Below are 16,809 nucleotides of genomic sequence, written 5' to 3'. Positions count from 1 at the left end.
AAATACACCTCAAGTCAAGTGATAGTGACAAGTCAGTAATTCAACCCAGAAATACAGTGAGTCCCAAATAAACAGAATAGACCTGTGTGCCTGTTTCGTTTAAAGCCATATTTCAAAAGAAATTTAAAAAAAAATGGCAGCAGGCATACCATGTCTAGAAAATCCTCATTCATTGGGGTCAATTACTTTCTTAAAGCCACTAAACTTGCTGTTTAGTTTTTAAGACATTTCTCTAGTCATCCAAGAGAGTTTGTCAGTACAGGTCAGAACTAGAACGTATACAAAGACCAAAAAGTGAGGCCAGATCCATTTAGTTCTTTACAGAAACAAATACAATAAACAAACAACAAATGTACAATAAAGAAATACACCCAAACAACATAAACATTTGAAATATTTCAAATGTGACAAAGGTAATCTATTACAAACTGGTGCATATACTGCCTAATAAGTCAATAAATTATCAGTTTTATTATGACCAGATTACAACAATTCATTATTATTTTTAGATTGCTGATACAATTGTGTTACTTTAGATTAACATCTGAAAATAGATTTGCTTGTGCTCAAAAAACAGAATCTTTTTGTAACAGCTTTTGAGATTGGTGACCTGTACAGGTGCAGGATTTACCCTTGCCCAGTGTGAGCTGTAGAGCCCCGTCACACAGGATTAGTGAGTGTGAGTGGATAAATGTATAGATATAACAGCATTGTCTCACTATTTAAAATGTTCAGCAAATGTTTATTTTGGTTACCATAGTTGTATCTGTAGTGGATATCCACTCTATTTTGCATTTGTTTTGATTGTAGGCCCTCACCTACATTCATGCACAAATAAACCCACAAGGGAGGTAAACACAGGTAGTGAAGACATGTAATAATGCTGGACCTGCCTCAGGCCCAAATCATTCAATAAATAAGGTGCCAAAAATAATTTGCAAATAATATTACCACAAAGAAACTGGCACACAAAAATATGTACCCCCTGAGGCTTTGCAGCCAGGGAGCAGTTTCCCGCTTTGCCCGGTCTACATGCATTTTTTTTCACTATCCTCATGAAAATGTATCTTCATTTTATGTATTAAGGAGGTATTTGATTCTGGTCTGTTTTTATACTATAAGAATAGAATAGAATAGAATAGAATAGAATAGAATAGAATAGAATAGAATAGAATTCTTTATTGTCATTGTACAGGATACAATGAAATTGGATGGCAATCCTCTTGGTGCTTTGCAAATAAATAAAATAGAATTTAAAAACATAAAAAAAATGTCCAGCCAATCTTATATACTGTCTACGCTCCCTCCCACATAGCCACAATCTCCAGTGCATACTGACATCTCCCCATAAAAGCTATACGATCTTTGATGTTGTTGTTTTTTTTTTTTAAATGAAAGAAAAAAAGCAGGATGTACGTCACTTCCGCTTTCAGGGGAGGATGTTGTTGTCGTGTTTGGTGTCCCGACTGTCCTCTCGCGCCAAAGTGACGGCCAGGGGCCCCATACAAAATCAACCTAAATCGTATCTGTTCGTTCATGCATTATACTACACCCTGCGATGCTTTCCTAACGTGGTACCCAAACAGTTGCTCCTTTTTTTTAACAACCAAATCATCTATAATCATTTCTGAATTTATAAAAATTCCATTTTGTGCTTAACATATTGGACAGTGTTGGTATTCTCTAGACACATAACAACTACTTAAATGTGTGCATGTGGTTTAGTAAAGGCGAGGCAGCAGCTGGAGCTCCATCCTGCGGACAGTGTGTACCTCTGTGTGTTTTAATGGGTGGAGACTGCCTCCTCCAAAATATAACGTTTGTCAGAGAGACAACACAGCTTAACCACCAGCAGCTATTACAGGCCGTGGAACCTAAAATTATTTTTTTGCTCACATAGTTTTAAGTCACGCACAGTACATTGTATCAGTTTGATAACGTTACAAAACAAGGTAAGTGCTAAATGAGCGAACGTTAGTTTGAGGTTCTGTTTGTGTAATGAGAGTCAGCCATGAGATGAGAACTTCTGCAGAACCACAAAAACAACAACGATCCATACTATCTTGCAAAACCAGCTTCAATGCCAGCTCATTCGACCATTAGTGTAATCGGGACAGATATGTTGAGGAAATGCTAACAAACGTCGATGGATTAATGGTGGGGGGAAAACGTTAAAGTGCTTTATTTATTTTTTATAAACGTTAAAGTGATGTTTTGTTTCGGGAGAGCCGTGACGTGTCTCAGCTAGAAGATTGCACAAATGGCTAATTATGGCGATTATAGGCAACACAACCACATAGTTTTCCGTGTTAAAAACGTCTAATCATTTATAGCTTTAAAAGTGAGACGGGCAACAACTTTGACAAGTCAAATGTGCAGTAATTAGACAATGCTTAAGCAAGTATCCGTGTTTTCAATGGATGTAGGGTTAACGTTAGCTTAAGTTAACGTAAACGCAGTCTGCCATGAACAAATGCGGTAGGTTAGCTAACGTTATGTAGCACAAGTTTTACATTGTACGTCGGGCCTTTAGCCGAGTACTCCTAGGAGTATATTTAATTTGAACCTGGCAAAGATATACACGGTGTAATGTTGTTTACCCATCAGTAAATTGACTCAGCTGCCATAAAGGCATCCCTTTGTTCATCTTAAACGCCATGACTGAATAACGCTTTCGTCTGAGAAGATTTCATAACTGCATAAGGCACCATTGACTTCTCAGAAACAAAACAAAACGTTACCGATAACAAATAATGGTCTCAGATCATTTCTACTTTAGGGGATATGGAGTCAATTATTTCAAAATTCCCTGTTTATTACTGTTTTCCCAAAGTCTAGAAAACTACTTAGGCTACATATTGAACGTTTTTGTTTTTCACTATCCGTTGTTTTAAGTTTAAAAAGATTGTACTTGTGTAAAAACACATTTTAACCTGTTGTAGCCTACAACTCTGTGGCAAACCGTGAACAGGTCTGCCTTGTTTTAGGATCCGCTGCAGCACACCCAAAGCAAGTTCCTTTTATTTTCTTTAAATGATGTGTGTTCAACAGCCCCATTCCTAACTATTGACTTAAGTCAAGGCTTTCCCTGTAGACTCGCATATACAAAAAAAACTTGTATATTTGGAATAAAGGCCTTTTAAAAACATTTTGACTAGAGTGTGTAGCCTGGTCCAAAAAGCATTATGAAAGTTAAAGCAACTCATACATGTACCAAGCAAGAATAGAACAAAGGCATTGCTCTCTGTGTGCAATACTTAAATGTGCAAAATTTAAGAGGTAAAAAAAGCAGTCTTGTTTTTGGTACTTCCCTCTTAACCAACAAGACCTTAATAAACAGAAAAATATGCAACAACAAGCTCAGGCACATATCTCTTACAGGGTTAACATCATAATAGAAATTGCATAGGAATGCCAGGAGGAACACTATTTCACTATCTCTTTCCCTATTGCTCCCCACTCTGTACATCTGCGTTTACATTGTCTTTGTACGTAATTGTGTCATTTATTTTCCCAGAGAGATGAGTCAGGCGGAGCAGGTGCCTGAGGATATGCCTGCATACCTCAATGAAGAGCCAGTAGCTACAGGTAGGTTTAGGTCCTTAAGATAGTGACACATTTGTGTTCATTGACTCCAACATTTTTTTTTTAGGGTTTTCATGTTGTCAGTCAAAGAACTAGACATGGGACAAATTAGATGGAAATACAGATTATGAATTTTGCATAGTGATTAGCTCTTTCTACAGTAATCAGCTTCTGGTAAACTTAATATTCATTCAACCTTTATTTAACCGGGAAAAGTTCCATGGGTTACAGAAACTCTTCTCCCAGGGAGTCCTGGCCAAGACTGGTGGCAAAAAGGACAGGACAAAAGTTACATACTACACCACAAATCTCTATACATACACTACACATACTAGAACACAAACAAGACATTACACTTAACTTAAGCTAATACATAATGTGCAGATTCATTAGGTAAGTGTTCCTTTGAGGCAGAGCTGTGTCCTCTGTTTACCAAAGACATTTTAACTGTAACTTTCCAGCTCTTTGGCAGATTACAATTTTGACCCATGGCTGTTTTTTATATTTGAATGATGGAACACGTGTAAGTGCAGCTGTGTGTTGTACATAAAAAGAATGCGCAGCAGAAACAGCCGGTTAATTGCTAGTCGATTGGCAGAAAATTAGTCGGCATCCATTTTGATAATTAACTCTTTAGTAACCTATTGTAAATATGGTGTATTTTAACAAGTGAGCAAGCATCTTAAAGGTATAGTTCAGATTTGTGGTACGTGGTATCCATAGTCAGTGTATAAGATACAGTAGATAAAAGTTGGCACACCCCCAGTTTGGAAAAGCAGGCAGGAGCACCAACATGGAAGCTCATCAATGTCCTGCTGTGGACGGGGGCAGCAGCTAAACATATTTTAGCCACCCAAAAAGGGCCCACCTAAAGAAAATCACTTGCGCTAGGAACTAACAAACTAACTAACCGATCGAGTGTGTTCTACGAGGTAAAATTACTGTTTTTTGTCAATGAAGTCTAGTGGCTTCAGTCCCCCCTGCATAAACTTAAACATAGCTATTTAAAGGCAAGGTAAAGCTGTGAAAAAGTTCTAAATATAGCGTAGACCACTTATAGTGATAGTGTTTTTTTTAGATGGCTAAAATATGTTAAGCTGCTACCCTTGTCCACAGCAGTGCTTTGCTTAGCTCCCGTGTCGGTGCTCCTGCCTGCTTCTCCAAACTGGGGCCGTGCCGACCTCCATCTACTTTAGATAAGACAGACTTTATTAATCCCACACTGGGGGAGTTCCTGTGCTACAGCAACTCAAAAGAAAAAAAATTACACACATCAGAATAACACAAATACATATTAAGTAAACATAGGAGAACAAATATACAAAAAGTATAAGAAATAGAAAAAATAGAATTAGTTATAATAGTAATAAAACAAACATATTTACACAAACACCCTTATATAAACATTATATTTAAACAAAGATATACAGATGAATAAGGTGCAGATGAATAGAAATTACATTGTACAGTTGGAGGTAACAAAGAGTAATAAATAAATATGCATAGTGCAGAATATTGTCCAGTGATGGCTCATATTAGGGCTGGGCAATATATTGATATATCAATATCGTGATATGAGACTAGATATCGTCTAGATTTTGGATATCGTAATATGGCACAAGAGGTGTCTTTTCCTGGTTTTAAAGGCTGCATTACAGTAAAGTGATGTACTTTTCTTGAACTTACCAGACTATTTTAGCTGTTCTATTATTTGCCTTTTCCCCACTTAGACATTATGTCCACATTACTGATGATTATTTATCTAAAATCTAAGTGTGAAGAGCACCAATTGTCAACCCTAGAATATTGCCTCGATATTGAGGTATTTGGTCAAGAATATCGTGATATCTGATTTTTCTTGCTATCGCACAGCCCTAGCTCATATCACAGAAACAGCTAGCAGTGCTGAAGGAACTGCTCAGGGAACTTACAGTCTACTTCAACAAATCCGAACTATCCTTTTTAACTGAGGAAGAAGAAAATGAAGAATAAGTAGAAAAAGAAGAAACAACCCTGTGTGATGTAGTACTGAAATGAATAGTTGATTAATCTCTTGTTGTTTTAAACCAGATGACAACATCAAGGACCATCCACAGACGCAGCCGGGCATGTTCGGCAGGTTGGCGGGGGGCTTGTACGGTGCCACCAAGGGAGCTGTAGGAGCGACGGTGGGCGGTGTGACCTGGATAGGAGGAAAGAGTCTGGACCTCACCAAAAGCACCGTCTACTCTGTAGCCGCTCTGCCTGGGATGGGAGTGGGGCTGGTTAAAGGAGGAGTTTGTGCTGTAGCTGGAGGAGTGACTGCTGTCGGTTCTGCAGTGGTCAGCAAAGTTCCCATAGGAGGAGGCAAAAAGAAGGACAAGTCTGACTGACGGGGAGAGGAAAGTGAACGCAAACAGCAGAGGTGTTATGACTCGCACTTTGCTGTTGCCTGTGTTAGCAATCGTGAGCAACCGAGGACTCAAAAGTTTAGTGTACACATTTTGGTGAGGGGTCTTTGTTTTTGGTTCTGTTTTTTTAATGTGATTGTTGGTAAACCCACCTTCATATACTTTTTGTGGCTAGGACCCACAAAGCAAGAACTAACAAAGACTCTCCTTCTCTGTTAAATGAAACACTATAATCACCAGTGCCTGAAATTGCTCAAATAAAATGTCCATGTTTCATATTTGATAATACGCGACAACACTGCAAACTGTTGTGTTCGCCACATAAGTTAACATCAGTACCAGAGGACAAAAGCTCAGAGTGTAAATGCACTTAAATTTCACTTGCAGGACAATCGTTGATCAATGATGATCTGTAACTAGAGTGTTTCACTGTCAACTGACAAACACGTGGATCAGAAAATGTGTATAGGGTGACTAAATCACCTTTCTGTTCAGTTCACTTTGTTCAGCCTGCACAAATGAACAAATACGTCTGATCGAAGAGTACAGTCCAGGTTAATATCGAAACCACCTGCTGGCTGTAACTGAATATTCCTCTGAGGAGTTTTTGTAACGGTTTCAATTTTCTTCTGAATTCACATCGCCCTCTGGTGGTTATATTCTCACTGGAGTGGAAGGTGACTCGTACTTTTGATACATAATCTAAATCATTACAATTAAAATATAAAAGTCAAGAGTATTTTGATTGCAATTCCTTTCCAGCTGTAGTGTTAATTGATTCACTATGACTATGAATAAATAACATTTTATACATAACCTCTTTTGACTATATTTTGATAGTTACTGTTTGTTGATTTCACTCCTAAGTCAAAGTATGTCAACATTTCTCCTTAGGACACATACGCTTCGTGATGGCATTAGTTTCTCCCACTGTATCAAATAATTAGTTTTCACCCTGAACGTTTCTCTAATGCTCCTCCATATTGCTTAGCGTCACTGTGTTGACTGTTGTAGGGATCTGATGGCTGTATTTCTTGACGTTACATTCAATACGCTACACAGACTTTTTAGTGTTAACTACATTTTTAAGCTGACAAACCCGTAATAGTAAATTTAATTAAAAAAGTAGTTTTTGCAAAATTTAACTTGAAAATGTAATTTACGTCTTGTATAACGCAAAACAAAGCTTTTAAAGCTTTTGTTTCATCCATGTTGCAGAATGTTTTGAAGTGAAAATGAGAATTTATTGAAACATGGCAATATTATATTGTTTAAATAAAACATGCTGAAGGTTGTATTATTGTGTTCTATCAGTACCAGTATAGACCCAAAGCAATTAAATGCTAACCACGAACAGGTAATTATAAAGTCCGGAAAAGAAGATCCTAAACTTGCTTTTTTTGCAGGGAGGAACAGTTAAATATTTGTGAAATATAACATTGGGGCGATTGATTGTGATTGAGTGGATGTTGCCCGGTGGAGGTAGAGCTGAATGATTTTTGAAAATAATCTAATTGCGATTTTTTTCCCCCCCCAAATATTGCGATATTTAATAATATGCGATTATTATTTTTTAAGCTTTGTCTTCTGTATTATTAAACAAAGACAAACAATAAATACATGATTTTATAGTATGAACAACACATGATTAGATAGATTAAACTTCTTTCCTGGAGGCCAGGCCTTTATGTGATGATGAAATTAGGTGATTCATAAATGTATATAAATGACATCTTTTATTTAATTACTTCCATCACAGTAGTATATTGAGCACTGACAAAGCCTGGTGTAAACATTCATATGAAATTCAGAAACAAATCACACAAACTAAAGTGCAGATTGCAGAAATATAAAAACAAATATGTGGCTTTACCACACTTAGTAGTATTTAGATTATTTCATTATTATTTACTGTAATAAACATATGTAAACATGTGGATTGCACTTTTTAAACACTGTCTTTGAACTTTACTATACAGTTAAATAAGTAAAAAAAAAAAATTTTTATTTTATTTATTTTGTCCTTCGGGTCACTGGGACCCAAAGGACAAAATAAGGGTTAATACAACACCTTAGTGCTTTTTTGTACAGCATTTTGGTCAACTTAAACTGTGTTTAAATGTGCTCTAGAAATAAACTTTACTTACTTACTTTACAAGAGACAGGATTTAGAGAGCAATTCTCAACAAAGTAAACGGAAGTACATAACCCTTGTGTTGTCCTTCAGGTCACTGGGACCCGAAGGACAACACAAGGCTTTTAACTGCATGTATGGACTCGAGCCCGAATGAAACCCTTCATTTTATTAAAATCTCTGTAAAAGTTTTAAACTACAACTCAGAGTTGTTTGCATGACAGAAATCAGCTCTGCTTTCTCTGTGGAGTGCAAACTGATTTGCTCTCGCGAGTAATGTGACCAAATCGCAGCCTTTGCAATTAGGAAATCGCGTTTTAACATATCGCGATATTATTGCAAATGCAATTAATCGTTCAGCCTTATGTGGAGGTGGCGAAATTAGGTTATTCACCTAGAATAATACTACAAGTCTGGTTCAATAATTCCCATACTGTAAATATATACACTATATTTATGAGATGTAAAAAGCATTTGGCACAACATATTATTTATTATTTGTATTTTATTAATATTAGTGGTTTAGCATGAAAGGTGCGCGTATGTGTGTATGTGGTGTGTAAGCACGGCAGCATATGTGCATTGATCATGTACCTTCTCAGGAAATGCACAGCAAATATAGTTTTATAATGTGCTACAACAATGAAGGCATTTTATTATTACTGCACTGTAATGTGTTTTTAAGACATTTGTCCTTTTATTACATCCCTTTTAAATTCACAATTAAGTTCTGCTCTTTGCATAGGATATTTTTAAGGGGCGGGGCAAGAGGGTCAGGAGAGGCTGGGGTACAGTTGTAAAAGTCCCAGGAGTCAGGTCAGGGTCAGGGAAAACTTCTAGGATTTTTAATATGGATGTGACCATGTGATGAATGTAATCCGTTGTGTTATTTCACTTTTGACTTTTTGCATGTCATTTAAATTTCACATCACAAAACTAAACCATGTTACTGTTGCAAATTTTTTACTAAATGCTTTCAGCCAAATTCTTGAGCTTGACACGGTGCTGTTTACTGCTCCATGATCACTGGTCCAACAGAAGCCACAATCTTAGGCTCAGCATTCATCTGGTCCACAGCCTCCACATCTCTCTTCATTTTGCTGGCGCATGACGGTTCACAGTTTCTGCCGGGCATAGCTTGGCACACAGCTGTACTGCAGTGAATGTACACCTGAACAAGGAAAACAGTGTTGGCAGAGCAATACCAACATATTTTGTTGCAGGCAATCCTCATCAATGGATTTAATCATTACCTGTTTCTTCAGGGGTTGCAATGAATTGCGGTCCACTAAAGTAAACATTTTGAAAAGGAAACGCCTGTAGTGACTAGGGAAGTCCAGACCAGAGGAGGAAACGACTGGAATCAGTGAGGACAAGTAGTGATCATCCTTGTTTGGACACCTGGATGAAAAGAAAGTTATTTCAAGGCAATGACACTGAAAATACATTGAATAAGAATGTTAGTGTCATTCAGTCATTTCAGCCCATTAATTCATCAACATGGCAGATATTAGCTTATCTGCTCCATTTTGTTTCTACAAAAAGGCCAAAGATATGTTGAGATAGTTAAAGGTCCCATGGCATGAAAATTTCACTTTATGAGGTTTTTTAACATTAATATGCGTTCCCCCAGCCTGTCTATGGTCCCCCAGTGGCTAGAAATGGCGATAGGTGTAAACCGAGCCCTGGGTATCCTGCTCTGCCTTTGAGAAAATGAAAGCTCAGATGAGCCGTTTTGGAATCTGCTTGTTATGAGGTCATAAGGAGCAAGGTTACCTCCCCTTTCTCTGCTTTGCCCGCCCAGAGAATTTGGCCAACCCATGAGAGAGAGACATCATGGCTTTCAAACGAGCAAACGAGCAGTTGGTCAAGGCCACACCCCCACCCTCCACCTTGCCCCTCCCTCTCTCCTCCTCAATAGCTTCAGACACAGAAATGGCACATCCTAAGGAAAGCTCATTGTGGGACTGGCTCTAGTGGCTGTAGTTCTGCACCAAAGCTGAATTTCGAGAAAGAGACTTCAGATACAGTATTAGGGGAACACTAAGGTCTATATAAAAGCATCCAAAGAGCACCATGTCATGGGACCTTTAAGAAAGACTTTCTCTTTCTCTATAGTTTGTCCACCAGGATAACTGACAAGTTTATTTTTAAACTCTAAAGGTGTCCAGTTTTATATATATATATATATATATATATATATGGGGCATTTTCAGCCTTTATTTTTACAAGTGAGAGGGGGGAATGACATGCAGCAAAGGGTCGCAGGTCAGAGTCAAACCCGGGCCGCTGCATCAAGGAGTAAACCTCTATAAATGGGCACCCACTAATCCAACTGAGCTATCCAGGCACCCAATGTGTCCACATTTAAGTCAAACACTTTTTAAGATTATAATCAGTTTTCCCAATGAGCAGACTGGATGATAGCAATGTAAAACATGTTGTAAATTTAATATTTTAGTTACCCGTCTGTGATAATTTCCCACTGGGGCAGACTGGAAGGGTTGGGGCCACCGGTTACCCAACATCGACCAAGAGTCAGGACAAGAAGGGAATCTGTCTTTTTAAGGAGTTGAACCTCCACATACACAGAGTCCCTCAGTATTTTGGTCACAGGATAGTCTGTCTTTGTGTAGAAAGAGCTATAGGCCGCATCCACTGTCAGAGCAGAAACCAGTTATTGTGCCAGCCCACATTATGAAATGATCTACAAACACAGCAACGCTGCCAGGCTAAAATGAACTTACGTTGATTACAATCCTTTGTATAGCATTGTCCGTTAGCCAACCTCAGCTGTACAGTGATTGGTCCCAGAGCAGCAACCGGTAGAGGAGGATCTTGTAGCGGTAATACTTCTACAACCACAGTTTCAATAGAAGTGCCAGTGAACCTACCCTGGAAGAGCAATCTGAAAAGAGTGAACTGGCATTATGTTGCTTGGCCAGAAATTTTGATACCACAAACGTATTAAAAAAAGGTAATCCCTTACTCAAAGGAGCTGTCCCTGGTAACGGCTCCAAAAGGCCCAATACCCACTTCAAATGAGGAAGACATCCTGTTCTGATAGATAATAACACCAGGCTCCTCCTACAAAAGTAAAACTGGCAGGTGGGGTAACAATGTTTGAAAACAATTTTTAAAAAGTGGAGAAAATCAAGTTCTTACCATAACAATGGTGCCACAGGCAGTAACAGGAAATTGGTAAATGACAAACTCTGAATTGGAGTCAACATATGTACAGCTTGGACCATGTCCCAACAGTGAGATTGACTCAAGGTCAATGCTGGGCAGAGTGGCATCTTTGGCCACTACAACAATGAACTGGGCATCCTTGGTGACCTGGACAGTCACTGGTGGCACAAAAACAGTCAACAATGTGCCGAATGGTTTGATATTACAGACCAAAAAAAAATGTAACAAGACCAGTCTACAGCCATTCTAAGGACTATTTTAGGGTTTACTTAGGGTACAGCTAAGCTAAATGCTAACATCAGCATTCTAAGATACTGATACTTTTGACATGATGTTCACCATTTTAGTTTGGCATGTCAACCTTTGATAATTAACTTCAATTTAAGTGCAGCTAAAGCTTATGCGAATGACAATTTTGCAGGAATTGGACACCATTAAATCTAGACCTGATGCTGCTAGAGTGAAAAGTCAGAAAATCCCCAAAGTCAATAATTCATCCTCTTGGATTTTGGATAGGATCTTGAATGTCTATTCCAATAATATCCTTCCGCTAGTGTGGCTAAATTACAAAATGAGACCATAATATTAATGATCACAGTGGAATTTTATTCAGCAAAGGTTCAACATATCAAAGTTAAACATATCCTCAGATGACATATTGGCATCATTGGTAAAGTCACTGTAATATTATGCGTACATTATGGAGCTTAACTCGAGTACTCCATCATATGTTTTAACAAAGAAAATTACAGTAACTACTTAGATAAGTTACATGTACGACAAAGACATTTTACCATAGTAATATTCTATCTGGATCATTATAATTAGTAAAGTCATCCATTGATGTTACAATGCAGTATTTACTCAATACAACCAAAAAAAATGTGTCTAAAACCTACCTGCTTTTCCGAAGTAGCATCCTTGGCCATCAAAGCAGCAGCTAATCACTTTACATGCAGCTGCAGAGATACCAGAACCTCCACAGGGGATTCTCTGGGCTGCTGCCACCTCACAACTCGGGAAAGAAGGAGAGTGCTGGCGTTGCTGTGAGTGCTGCGGTTGCGGTGGTGGCGGCGGCGGTGGTGGCGGCGGTGGTGGCTGCGGTTGCGGTAGTGGCCATGGTGGCGGTGGCGGTGGTTGCGGTGGTTGCAGTAGTGGCGGCGGTGGTGGTGGCTGCAGTTGCGGTAGTGGCCATGGTGGCAGGGGTGGTGGCTGTGTTTGCGGCAGTGGTGGCTGCGGCTGCAGTTGCGGTAGTGGCCATGGTGGCGGTGGTTGCCGCGGTGGCGGCGGTGGTGGCAGCGGTGGTGGTGGCTGCGGTCGCTGTGGTGGCTGTGGTTTTTGCAGATGCGGTGGTGGCTGCAGTTGCTGTGGCTGTTTAACAGTTTGAGGAACCCGATTCCGGACAAAAGATCCTGGAAGAACTAATGGTACCTGAGGAAGTGTAGCACCCTTTGTATACATAGACGGGTACTGAGCTTCTACCTTTGTCCAAACTAAGCACCCTAGCAGTGCTAGTGCCACTAAAGAGGTGACATTCCAGCACTTTGCCATGGTTAAACAGCAGTTTGACATGCACAGTCCCCAAGTTATATGAGCTGCCACATTTATATGTGACTGGGCTTGATGTTTTATAAACCCCACCTCTGAGGCCAAATAACCACAAACCACTATCTTTTAATAGCCACTTAAAAGCTACAGGGGCGTATTTTGTAATGTTGTGTTTCATTATTCAGATGGGTGATTTGAGAGGCCTTTTGTCAACTTCACAAGATCAGTTTGGGGACAAGGGGAAACACATGTTATCAGATCAGTAAATTGGGGTGGTTGACACATTGACATTAAAGTATTTATTGACAATTTAGGTCACAAAAACCCTTTCAAAGGTCTTTGTGACCTCAAGCTTTATTTGTCACCAAATGTTTATTTTGCTAGTGCGCAATGTTTGGTTTAGTTGGCAGATTGTCTTACACAACTAGACATTCAAATGTTTCCATGACACAGACAGAGAACACATAGATCCCTTCCTCAAAAAGGTTTTTATGTAGACAATTAAGTTATAACTATTCTGTATAACTTTTACTGAAATACTTTGAGGCTAAGTTGCAATTACAGCATTACATTGAATTTCCCTTCAATTTACCGCTATCTATCTGAAGTTTGTTAAGGCTGTAGCAGCAAAGCCCCTGAGTTTGTTGAATTGAGCAAGGGTGAGTTTTATTGCTTTTCATTTGTAAGCAGAAGATTATGTAATACTTCTTTCAAAAATTGTGTAGTGTTACCTTAAAGGGGCGCTATGCAGTTTTGGCAATTTCTTCGCTGTTTTCTTGCTTTTTGCTCGCAGGTTTCTCTATAGAGCTCCCCCCTACTAACCTGACTCCGCCAGATGGATTGCTTCGCATTTGCTCAGCATATGCATCTGGGAAATTTCTGTTGGAGAACTTTTGGGAAGGGGCGAAAATATGCCAAACATAACCAAAAAAAATCGAATAATTAAAACATACTCAATTAAGTACATGTTTTTTCACACATTTCAATAGTTTCATGAAGTTTCTTTTGGGAAAAACTATGCATATGCAGTTGTATTGTTTGAAATCAAAGACTATAGCCCCTTCATTTCCTGAGGACCTGTAGCACAAATATGTATCCAATTAAAGGAAAATCCCTAAAATTCAAGAATGCAATCTTAATTTTTTGTGATTAACTATTTTAATTGGTAAATAATATTTACCAATATCTTTTGCATTTCTAATTTTTAATCAAATTAATCAGAATTTTCAGTGGATTAATCAGGATTAATCACTATTTGCAATTAGACCTGAATCCTAACCATTTTTTTTCTGAAATGCATACCAAAAGATAAATAACAGGACACAGATACATAATTTTCATATTATGTCTGTTTATTAACACAGCCAAATAATGGTGGTTTAAATCAAGCTGAAACATACTACACACCATAATATTTGTCTTTGTAATGTCCCATCGCTTCCTCTTTGGCATTCCTCTTAACCAGGATGTACAATTTACAGTATTCAATTGAATAGAAAGCAATAAATGTAGTCAAATCATAACAGTGGCCTACCACATTTTTGCACAATTTGAGTCATCTGTTGCGTTTTTATGTGGAAAAAAACATTTTCAATAAAACTTTTAAATCAAACCAAAGAACAATCGTTTACCTTTTCCTCCATTCTTTAATCCAGTTGCACAAAAATCCAGTTGCTAACTACTATAACATGTTGCACTGAAACTGGTCTTTTTGTTTGAACATCACCTTTCAAATCTACTGAGCTTCATCATCTTTCAGCCAGTTGCTGAGGCAAACTAACTTGTTCACATTTTCTGAAAGTAAAGCTGACCTTTTCTTGTTCACAATGTGACCTGCAACTGAGAAAAGTCATTCACAGGGAACAGTGGTTGCAGGAGTGGCTAGATATTTGTGAGCTAGTGAGGCCAGCTTCTCATGGGCTCTTGAATTAGATGCCCACCACCTCAAGGGGCAGTCCTCCAATTTAATGGTGGGCTCTGCTCTGTACCTCTGTATGGCAGGTTGGACCTCTTCATCTTCTGATTCTGAATCTGAGCCCATTTGCAGAAGGCTGATTTTCTTCCTGGGTGGCCCATCATCATGTGTCTGTGAAGACCTTCTGGGTGATTCTTGTTGCAGCATCCCTTCAAGTGTGATCCACACCTCTTCCCTGTCTGTCTTGGGCAGGCATTTCAAGTCTTTGAAACGAGGATCTGGAGCCATGCATTGTTGAGCTGTTCTTGACGGGATGCTAGGTCCTCCTTGAATTTGGTCTTGAATCTCACCACATATGCAGGGTCCTCATCATAGGCTTCCATCTTGAGACAAGTGGCAGAGAGAAGGTAGTACCACAGAACAGGAGACATAGGCCTCTCCACCCAGGAGCTCAGTTACATACAGTACAGGGCAAAAGTTTGGACACACCTTCTCTTTCAATGTGTTTCTTTATTTGCATGACAATTTACATTGTAGATTATCACTGAAGGCATCAAAACTATGAATGAACACATATGGAATTATGTACTTAACAAAAAAAGTGTGAAATAACTGAAAACATGTCTTATATTTTAGATTATTCAAAGTAGCCACGACACAGTTCATGTGTTCATAGCGTGTAAGTCGAATTGCAGCAACCATGTTGCGTGCACTGTCAGTCCCAATGGTTGTCGTCTTGCCCTCGATGTCCCACTTACGTGCAACAGACAGGAACTGTTCTTTACAAGCCTCCGCAAAATGACGCTCCTCAGTTTTTAATATAGTCAGCGCAAAAGACTTGAGTTCCCACGTGTCACTGATGAAATGTGCAGTTACTCCGAGCCGAGGTAATTGTTGTTACTCACTGATGTCCAACGGTCTCCTGTCAGGGCGATATGATTTACTTGAGCCAAGACCTCTTTCCTTTTTTCTTTTTCTTTTTCATAGAGCTCGTGGATTTTCGTCATAACTGTGGCTCTCGACTGTGGCTGAGTCTTGAGACGCCACTTGCAAAACATCAAGGAAACCTGAGTCTTCTACAATGCTAATGGGTCTACAATCCTTTGCAATCCATTTAGCTATTGTGTTGGTCAAATTATCTGAGGTTGATTTTGTTAATGGCCTGCGAACATTCAGCGTGGTCTGGCGCAAACCACTTGCTGAACCTGACGGCCCAGCAAACGCATGTTTGGCGTTGACATGGTACCTCAAGCTTGAACAGCTCCGGTGAAATTGAAACTCCTTGTTACAAATCTTGCAAATAACCTTGTACTTGTTAACTGTACCATCATCATTCTTTTTATATTTGAATCCTTCAATAGGCCCACTTTGCTCACCTTGCTCCATCTCGCCTCTAGCTCCCAACCACTTTCCTGACCTGAATAATTTGTCACACTGCGCATGCGTGAAATGCATTAAAAAAATTGACGTAATTAACAACAAACAACTAATTAACGTCGTTAACGCGCTATTTTTGACAGCCCTAGTAAATATATATTGGTAAAAGAAGCACACATTGGCTTTTGCCACTCTAGCCGCTGGCCACTCCCCCTCTCACACTGCACACTGAGTTAGCACTTTGGCGGCTAAAATGTGAAATACACCTCAGATCCACAAAAATGTGCAAAGTTGCACTACTTTGGACTGTCTTTGACTTTCAATAAACAAACGACAAATCACGAATTTAAGGACATTTCAGAATCCCACACATCCAAAGCACAACCAGCTACAGACAACAAGTGGCAGACAGAGCGTGATGCCACTTATAGGCAGGCTACCAGACACTGTTTTTGAGTCACATCGTTATCTGTGTTTGGGGGCGTGTTTGGTGGGAAGGTAACCTGCACGTCACACGCAGACGTGCAGAATGCTTTACAACAGGGGGGAGGGGGTGTTATCGCCTTTGAATCTTTTCCTGCTTCCAACGTTAGCTAAGATTGCTGGATATACCAAACTAACTTTTCTTCACTTTCATGGAGCACGAGCGGATAGCTGAAAGGAACATC

The 16,809-nt window shown here is 39.2% G+C and overlaps 2 protein-coding genes across 3 annotated transcripts; one reads left to right on the top strand and one right to left on the bottom strand.

The window, feature by feature from the left end:
* The first annotated feature begins 1,702 nt into the window (after positions 1-1,702).
* tmem263 (transmembrane protein 263) lies at positions 1,703-7,270 on the top strand. Of its 2 annotated transcripts, none has more exons than XM_028585130.1 (3): positions 1,703-1,952; positions 3,518-3,588; positions 5,656-7,270. In XM_028585130.1, exons 2-3 carry the CDS (start codon positions 3,522-3,524, stop codon positions 5,955-5,957), a joined length of 369 nt encoding a protein of 122 aa, XP_028440931.1. In that variant the 5' UTR covers positions 1,703-1,952; positions 3,518-3,521; the 3' UTR covers positions 5,958-7,270. The 2 variants fall into 2 exon arrangements, with proteins under 2 accessions (XP_028440931.1, XP_028440932.1); XM_028585131.1 differs by lacking the exon at positions 1,703-1,952 and adding an exon at positions 1,978-2,157.
* Positions 7,271-8,596: 1,326 nt separating this feature from the next.
* Positions 8,597-12,852, bottom strand: LOC114559564 (zona pellucida sperm-binding protein 4). The gene is made up of 7 exons (XM_028584283.1): positions 12,201-12,852; positions 11,275-11,459; positions 11,099-11,196; positions 10,857-11,017; positions 10,575-10,767; positions 9,363-9,510; positions 8,597-9,280 (listed from the first exon to the last, which is right to left on the bottom strand). Exons 1-7 carry the CDS (start codon positions 12,850-12,852, stop codon positions 9,119-9,121), a joined length of 1,599 nt encoding a protein of 532 aa, XP_028440084.1. The 3' UTR covers positions 8,597-9,118.
* Between the last annotated feature and the right edge of the window lie 3,957 nt (positions 12,853-16,809).

Source organism: Perca flavescens, chromosome 8 (assembly GCF_004354835.1).
Source record: "Perca flavescens isolate YP-PL-M2 chromosome 8, PFLA_1.0, whole genome shotgun sequence".
Classification (NCBI taxonomy): Eukaryota; Metazoa; Chordata; class Actinopteri; order Perciformes; family Percidae; genus Perca; species Perca flavescens.
The sequence above is the reverse complement of the archived record's forward strand: the minus strand, read 5'-3'. Positions and strand labels throughout refer to the sequence as shown.

Bases quoted from the DNA above. Each gene is read 5' to 3' on its own strand.
- tmem263 (XM_028585130.1), top strand. From the start codon at position 3,522: ATGAGTCAGGCGGAGCAGGTGCCTGAGGATATGCCTGCATACCTCAAT. The intron at 3,589-5,655 runs GTAGGTTTAGGT...GTTTTAAACCAG, and splicing joins TGAAGAGCCAGTAGCTACAG to ATGACAACATCAAGGACCAT.
- LOC114559564 (XM_028584283.1), bottom strand. From the start codon at position 12,852: ATGGCAAAGTGCTGGAATGTCACCTCTTTAGTGGCACTAGCACTGCTA. The intron at 11,460-12,200 runs GTAGGTTTTAGA...TTGTGCCACCAG, and splicing joins ATGCTACTTCGGAAAAGCAG to TGACTGTCCAGGTCACCAAG. The intron at 10,768-10,856 runs GTAAGTTCATTT...CTGCTCTGACAG, and splicing joins TACAAAGGATTGTAATCAAC to TGGATGCGGCCTATAGCTCT.